Genomic DNA, 8,554 nt, shown 5'->3' on the forward strand with positions numbered 1-8,554 from the left:
AGTTCCAACCAAAGATTTACGCGATCACGCGGTTCGTCCCAAACATAACGAGATGTGCTTTGCGTGTTTATATTTCACGGATTCAACTTCACGCATTTGTACCAAAATCTGGAGCAGCTCCAACTTCTTAGAAACGTGGAGCTAAGGGCCACCGAAGCACACCTCATTTGGCTAATGTGCTGGTTTTAATTATGCTATTAACTCGAGTACTGACCATGCTCAGCTGGCTGGGTAGTGCCTACCTGCCGTTCTTTGAGTTCGGCCACCAGCACGTGGAAGTCTACATATATCCTCTCCTGGCTCAGATGCCTTTGACGAGAGAGCTCTGTCTATTGTGCTGGATAGCGAGGGCGTAAACGAAAGCGCGCGAAGTGCACACTGAGAGACATGGCCGGTGGTGGTGCCGTCGTGGCGCACGACGGCCTCCAGGCCACGGACTACGGCGGACGCCTGACGCTGTCGGTGCTCACGACGTGCCTCGTGGCCGCCTCCGGCGGCCTCATCTTCGGCTACGACATCGGCATCTCAGGTGAGCATCCATCCATCGCTAGCTGCTTCTTCAGTTACATATGGGAGCCGGCGGGGACGGAGCTTGACGAACATGTATGCTCTCAGGCGGCGTGTCGCAGATGGAGCCGTTCCTGGAGCGGTTCTTCCCGCACGTCCTGGCGAGGATGGCGGCGGCGAAGCGCGACGACTACTGCCTCTACGATAGCCAGGCGCTCACGGCCTTCACGTCGTCGCTGTACGTGGCCGGGCTGGTGTCGTCGCTCGTGGCCAGCCGCGTCACCAAGGCCGTGGGGCGGCAGCGCATCATGCTCATGGGTGGGGCGCTCTTCTTCGCCGGCGGCGCCATCACCGGCGCGGCCGTCAACATCGCCATGCTCATCATCGGGCGCATGCTGCTCGGCTTCGGCGTCGGCTTCACCAACCAGGTCAGTACAGTACACCTGCACATGTCACCTTCCATCACTGGGCATTATCTCATCAGTGCATGTGACAGTGAATGATCCAAATTAAGTCTTCACTTGACATATTCTGCGTATACGGCCAGCCATTGTTCACTGGACTCATTCGACCTTGCGTGCGATGGATTTGCATGTTAATTATTCGCAGACAGCTAGGTGTGCTCAGTTACTTGCCATTGTCAACACACCATGCCATACATAACTGTAGCCGCCAGAAGATTTTCCAAAACTCTAAAACCCAGGAATACCGGAAACGTTCTCTTTGCCACACTCGCTAAACACTCAATGAAAATGGACACTCAACACATGGCAAAGCAATGTGCCGAGTGTATATTGGTTTGCCGAGTGCTGCCGGTCAGAAACTCGGGGTTTTGTGAGAACGGCAATTCTACCATACAAGGAAAGGAAAGTCCCGTGCATGTTCCACGTTCTCTCTTCCACTTTTTAAAGAGAATTTGTCAGCTTTCATTCTCTTTCCTTACACACTTTAATTTATAAGAACTAGTTCTAAAATTTAAAACTTATATAACTTTTAATCATAAATTCCATTAGAACATCATTTGAATATTTGGGTTTCTAGTGAAGAGAGCTTCAAAACAAGACCAATATTGAATATATTTTGACAATATTTGAAAATTGACTTAGAAACTTGATGAAACTTTAAATAACTTTATGAAACCTAGCGAAAATATTTTTGAAACAATTTGTTTCATTTTGTTTCAAACTTGGTTTTATCACAGTTAGCAAGTAAATGACAATTGACTCAGAGTTCACTGTGTTCCAAGCGAAGAGGTTTCTTGTGCATCATCATGTTTGAATGCGTTTCAGTATACCTTAAACAAACTGATTGTTGCCCGGGAAACAAATGTTGGTCTGGAAAGAATAGTCTGTGGAGGAAGTATATGTTGATGGGGAAAGCTATAGCTTAGCCGACGAACTATTGGTCCGTAAAGAGATGTCGTCCAGAAAGACCTTCGCCAACTGCGCTTTCAGTGACAAATAGTTGGGGTCAGTCAACAAAACCCTTTCCCAACCGACTTTTTGTTAGCAAAAGCTGCTTTCCCGACCTACTTGTCTATGGGATTCTAGTGATGTGGTGTAGTGTATGTATAAGTCGCCAATTTATGAAATACCATTTTTAAAAATTGCATCTATGTTGATGTTCTTTTAATGGGTTTCTAAATCCATCACGAGGTTTCTTGGGTTTTGGTATTCATGTTTTGAATGTTTTCGATACAAAACCTATTTTGAGCTTGTTCAAAATATACAGCCAAAGTGAATAGACAGATTGAAACATATTGTTAATTTGATATTTATTCAGACACATACATTTCAAATTTAGGATTAAAAATCAGTGTCTTTTCATTGTTGGTTTCACAGTCCATCAATACAATTCATTGTGTTTCAAAATTCTGATTTTAAATTTTGTCTAAAAACTCTATTTTGTGCTTGTTTAAAACATGAATTAGTGCTAGGAGGAACTAGACACTAAATGATATAGTAGAAGCGGGATCTCGGCGTGAGAATTCCAGAAATTCATTCCTGACAGGATTTGAACTCTGGTCGTTGGGGTGCGTCACTGCGACCCCAACCACTGGGCTATCCCCACGTCCTCTGCTTGTTTAAAACATATCGCTGAGAGAAATACACATGTTCAAACATATTACTAATCTAAGGCTTATTCTGACATATGTAGGTTTTTCAAATTTAGGATTGTAAATTAACTGATTGTACTAATGAATGAGTACCAAACCACTTTGGCATATTCCTATGTTTGTAGTACGTCCTTCCCAAATTATAAGATGTTTTGGTTCGCTATTGGAGTATCATGCATATGATATTAGTTTATGATACCACTCTTAATGCATAATATCATAAGATAGTATCATAGTTTTATCATATTTATTGTTTTATAAAATCTCATGCAAACTTGTACATGATGTATTTACTATTATTTTTTCTAGTTTTATGTGTTATGATACATTATCATATTATAATACCCTCTCACCTCGTATGTCATTAATTGATGTGACACATCAATTTTTTGTCAACAAGACATGCATGATAGCACTTATAATACTTTCATCGTGGCTAGTCTAAATGGTGTCTCATGCAAGAGTTGGCTCTCAAAATGCTCCTAATTAAAGTGACAAGTGGAACATGTATTATTAAAGTGGTACATCTTAGAGAAATTCCAATAGTATAGCTAGTTGTTGGCTATAAGCAAGATGCCATGTCATCTATAGTTAACATGTAGCCAACAAGTACAATGGTTGGCTATAAGAATTTGTTACTTTTTCAATAGATGGTCCACCTTTCATTCACACACCTTGCCTAGGAGCACGTGTTAGAGCTAGCTCTTGCATAAGAGCACACTTACATTCTCTCTCATTCAACTAGACACAAATATATTATTTTAATTCTTGTAGCCAGCTGATTAAGCCTTATTGTACTTGCTCTTAGTACCTAGCTATTATCATATTGACTATAATGTTGCTTCTAGATGACATGATAATGTCTTATAACTAGCTGCCGGTCCTACTGTTGAACATGCTCTCAAGGTCACAGTATTTTGGGCTTGGCTAAGGGCATCTCCAGCGGCGCAACGTAAACGGACGTTGATCGACCGTTTTCGTCCGCCGTGACCAGAAATGCATCTGGGCACTGCTCCAGCGGGGCGACACATAGTGACCGGGCCGTCTGCGGAGACGCAAACCTGGCCCAAATATGCTCCAGGTTTGCGTCTCCGTGGACGCTCGGCGGTCGCGGAATCTATCCGCCTTGGGTGCATCCGGGCTCGGTCGGCAGTGAGTAGGTAAGCGAAAGATTTTTCATTACTATTGATTAGTCAAAAGGACCATCTTTACAGAGATGGTTAGTCGAGTTAACCTAAAACTACAACGGCCGTACCTACTCGCCGTCGCGTGGCCTACATCGGCCTCGGTTACTCGTAGCCGCGTGCCCTACTACTGGCCACCGGAAGGGCCCGCGCCGTCGTCGAAGCGGGAGCGCTTCGCGCACTCCGCGCGCCGCGCACGGCGGTGAACGGACATCTCGTCCTGCCGCCTGCGCCGTTCAAGGGCCTCGGCCAGGGTGCTGTCCCACAGGGCCACCGCCTGGGCCTCCGCCACCTTGGCAGCCGCCGCCTCCGCCGCCGCCTGGAGCGCCTGGGACATGGCGTCCTTGTTCGCCTGGATCGCCGCCATGTCGGCAACGAAGCGGGCCCTGTCCCTAGCCGCCGCCTCGTCCCTGGCGGCGATGGAGGCCTCCAGCTCGCGGTTCTCCTGCTCGACCCGCGCGGGAGGCCCCTACGCTGGAGCGAGTCCAGGTCGGAGCACATTAACCCCCGAGCCATGGCCATCGCATAGCTGTGGGCTTCCTCCTCCGCCACCCAAGCCTGACGGCGCTGGGCGTCCCCAGCCAGGGACTCGAAGGATGCGAGCAGAATCCGCTGGTCGCCGGCGCACTCAAACCGCATGGGCACGGGGATGTCGCCGTCTGCGATGTCGTGGATGACGGCGTTGGCCGGAGGGGCCGCGATGGCCGCCCGCGCCTCCGCGAGCTCGGCCCTGGCGTCGGCGAGCTCGGCCATGGCGTTGGCGATCTCCGCCCTGGTCACCGCGAGGCGCCCTTCCACGCGCTCTGCCGCCTCCGCCTCCGCGACCTCCGCCTCCGCCGCCGCCACCTCCAGGTCCAGCTGCTGGGCCTCAAAGCCGGCGGCGGCTACCTCCTCCTCCTCCTCCGGGTGGAGCTAGGGGCACATGTGAACAATGTGCTCCCAATTCATCTGGTCGGCCATGGATGGATGGTAGCTTGAGGTGTGCCGGTCGCCCCCGCCGGTGTCCACCATATATAGCCACGGCGGGGCGGGAAACGGCGTTGGTGCGTAGGGCGTTTCCCACGCGCGTAAAACACCGGCAAAACTTGCCAATGTATTGGGCAAACGCGGAAACGATCGTCGTCGCGTGGGAACAGTTAATCGCCGGCGGCAGTCGTCGACGGGACGTAGCGAGCTTGACGCAGTCCCCGGTTAAAAAATGCATCCGCACCGCTGGAGGTACCCCAGAAGCAAACGATCGTCCTGGGCCACATCGCATCCGCGGGCCGACGCAAACGGACATTTTGGACGTCCGAAATGTGTCGACCCGCTGGAGATGCCGAGAAAAAATACTACTTCTATATAGGAGCTCGGCTACAGCAAACCAGCTGTGAAGTTGTTAGGCAAGCAACCGGGTCAACTACTCAACTACCAAATGATTAACTAATGATGGCGACGATTCATTCGCAGACTAGTAGTTGAACAAGTTTTATCTAGTTAGAGCAACTTTAAGAGAGCCCGTAAATCACATCGGAACTGTATTTTTTTTTTGGCCGATTTACGGGTTTGGGTTGAAAGTGGCGCAGAATAGAGACTGAACTCGCTATCCGGCCCGAAAAACTTTTTCAGGGGCCCGAAATTTTTTAGACTCGACCCCTACTAATACAGACTGAACGACGATTTATAGGCCCAAAACTGAACGGAATTTTCCAGCGCTACCGTCCGTACAACCACCTCCAGCCGCCAATTTCAGGCTGCTTTGCTAAAATTATGCACCGCTGTTCGAAAATCCTATCAGCCTGCTTCAATTCCAAACATGTCTACATGTCTATGTCAATTTCGAGTGAGGGACGCGACCGGCGGGAAGCTGTGAACGTCAGCTGTAGTGGCTACCAACGCGGGAGGCGGTGAGGCGGTACGCGCTCACGCGCTAACCGTAAGAAGCATTGAGCTAGCTACCACACCGAGCATTGAGCTAGCTCACGCGTTCCTCCCGTATAGGCTACTTCGTATTTGCGTGATGAAATTAGCTATTTGATATTTGCGTCGTGAAATTGAAGGGCTGCAGATGGAGGCCATTGAGCATCTAGATTAAAACGGATGGAAGCGAGAGTCCAATTTAGCAAAAATGGACAGCGGCGCCGACAGTTCTTGCGAGGAAGGCGATGATTTTCTGAGTACTCCGTTTTCAGTTTCAGTTTACGGGGTCTGTTCTGCGCCAGCAGATTTGCGACCCGTAAATACGTTTTCGGAATACTGAACTTAAGTTTTTCAATTTGCACTTTTACGGGCTCTGCTAGAGATGCTCTTAGTAGTTTGCCAAGCTGTACTACTACTCCCTCCATCCCATAAAAATTGTCTGAGATTTATTAAAATTTAAATGTATATACGATACATTCAAATATAGATATATTTAAATGTTAATAGATCTCAGACAAACTTCGTGGGACAGAGGGTGTATTACTCTTGTGTATTCCATCTTGATTTACTACTCCTCTTAGAACTCCAAAAATATAATCTTATAGTCTATTGTGACCTGATTCATACTTCTTCTATTAAAAAAATGTAAAATGTTTTGGTAGCCTCCAAAACATTGTGACTAGTCTTACTTTCTCTCTGATATTCTCTGTGATCTAACTAAGCATAAATATAATATTTAAACCCTTAGACCTGCTGACTAAAGCCTTATTATACTATGTCAGACTCTAGCAGTTTTTTCCCACAAAGAGAGATGTTGTCCGATTATTAGTTTACTGAAAGTTCTTTACAAAAGTAGTGTACTCAAAAGAAGTGCAAATATGCTTTGTTTGACACTACTCTGGCTCAGTTTGAACTCTGAAGGTTGAGGTTGCTGAATTCTGAATTGTACTGTCTTGAGATTGATTGACCTAATCTGAAAAGTAAGCTACGAAAACATGAAAATTGATTAGTCAGACGAAAAAAAACAGTTAAGGAAAGCTGGATTACCTATACTTAGCTCAATACGAAATGCAGCCTCAAACAAAGTGAAACACCGAGATGATGAGGGCCAGAAATCACCCCCTAATTAAATGCTTTGTTTGACACTCTGACCCAGGCTGAGTTGAACTTTGGAGTTGCTGAATTGTGCTGTCTTGAATTTTCTCTGTTTAAAAAGTCTAAATCGACAAATTTCATACGAGTATGTTTGAAATGACAGGCCGCTCCTCTGTTCCTCGCCGAGATGGCCCCGACGAAGTGGCGCGGCTCCCTCACCGCGGGCTTCCAGTTCTTCCTCGGTGTCGGCGTACTGACGGCCAACCTCGTCAACTACGCCACCGCGCGCATCTCCTGGGGGTGGCGCCTCTCCCTGGGCCTCGCCGGCGCGCCGGCCGTGATCATCTTCCTGGGCGCCCTGTTCCTCACCGACACCCCCAGCAGCCTCGTGATGCGCGGCAGGACGGACGACGCCCGCGCCGCGCTGGTCCGCGTGCGCGGGGCGAACGCGGACGTGGACGCGGAGCTCAAGGACATTGTGCAGTCCGTTGAGGTGGCGCGCGAGAGCGAGGACGGCGCGTTCCGGCGGATGGCGACGAGGCGCGAGTACCGGCCTCACCTGGTACTGGCCGTGGCGGTGCCCATGTTCTTCCAGCTGACTGGCGTGATCGTGCTGTCCTTCTTCTCGCCGCTGGTGTTCCGCACCGTCGGGTTCGGCAGCAACGCGGCGCTGATGGGCGCCGTCATACTGGGCGCCACGAACCTGGTGGCCCTGATGCTCTCCGCCCTTGTCATCGACCGCTATGGCCGCAAGGTGCTGTTCATGGTCGGCGGCGTGCAGATGATCATTGCCCAGGTCGCGATTGCATGGATCATGGGCGCGCAAATCGGGAAGGGCGGCGAGGCGCCGATGGCGAGGCCGTACGGCGTGGCGGTGGTGGTGTTGACGTGCGTCCACGCGGCCGGGTTCGGGTGGTCGTGGGGGCCGCTGGGGTGGGTGGTGCCGGGAGAGATATTCCCGGTGGACATCCGGTCGGCGGGGCAGGCCATGAACGTGTCCATCGGCCTCGGCCTGACGTTCGTGCAGACGCAGTCATTCCTCCCCATGCTCTGCGCCTTCAAGTACGGCACCTTCGCGTACTACGCCGCCTGGGTCGCCGTGATGACCGTCTTCATCGCGCTGTTCCTGCCGGAGACCAAGGGCATCCCGCTCGAGTCCATGGCCACGGTCTGGGTCAAGCACTGGTACTGGAAGCGGTTCGTGGAGCCTCAAGGAAAGAGCGCCGAGGCACTTGCCTAGCTAGTTTCGATCTGTCTATGTTTGTTCCCTGTGCATGTAAGGAAAAAAGTTTGTTCCCAGTGTAAATTGATATAGGGCGTTCACTTTTATCTAAAGGGTACTGAACAGACAAGTAGTTAATGATTCTAATGAGGTTTTTGCAGCTTGGAACTTCATTTTTTCGATAATGGGCGCTTTATTATTTAAACAAGCAATTACACCCGACCACTATATAACCAGAATACACACAATCCTTCACAAGTCTCAAAACCAGTGTCTAAAGATAAAAATGCATAATACATCTCGCGACGATAAACTGTAAAACGCACATGGAGAAGGTGGAGCTTCAATCCGTAGATTATGCGGCCACCCATGTAGGGAAAAAATATCCCTCGCCGTAGCTTTCAACCGTGTATAGACCTCCGTAAATAGGTCGTGGTTCTCCAGCCACTGAAGAGGTGACCACAAACGGAGAATACTGGTACATCTGTATATAACCTGCAAAATAGTACAATTTTTATCATTAAAAATCTT

The 8,554-nt window shown here is 49.3% G+C and overlaps 1 protein-coding gene across 1 annotated transcript; it reads left to right on the forward strand.

Annotated features, from left to right (window-relative positions):
* Positions 1–269: 269 nt before the first annotated feature.
* On the forward strand, positions 270–8,208 carry LOC127335079 (sugar transport protein MST1). The gene is made up of 3 exons (XM_051361670.2): positions 270–529; positions 616–935; positions 6,965–8,208. The coding sequence occupies exons 1-3, from the start codon at positions 388–390 to the stop codon at positions 8,039–8,041; spliced, it is 1,539 nt and encodes a 512-aa protein (XP_051217630.1). The 5' UTR covers positions 270–387; the 3' UTR covers positions 8,042–8,208.
* The last annotated feature ends 346 nt before the right edge of the window (positions 8,209–8,554 follow it).

This window comes from Lolium perenne, chromosome 2, assembly GCF_019359855.2.
Source record: "Lolium perenne isolate Kyuss_39 chromosome 2, Kyuss_2.0, whole genome shotgun sequence".
Classification (NCBI taxonomy): Eukaryota; Viridiplantae; Streptophyta; class Magnoliopsida; order Poales; family Poaceae; genus Lolium; species Lolium perenne.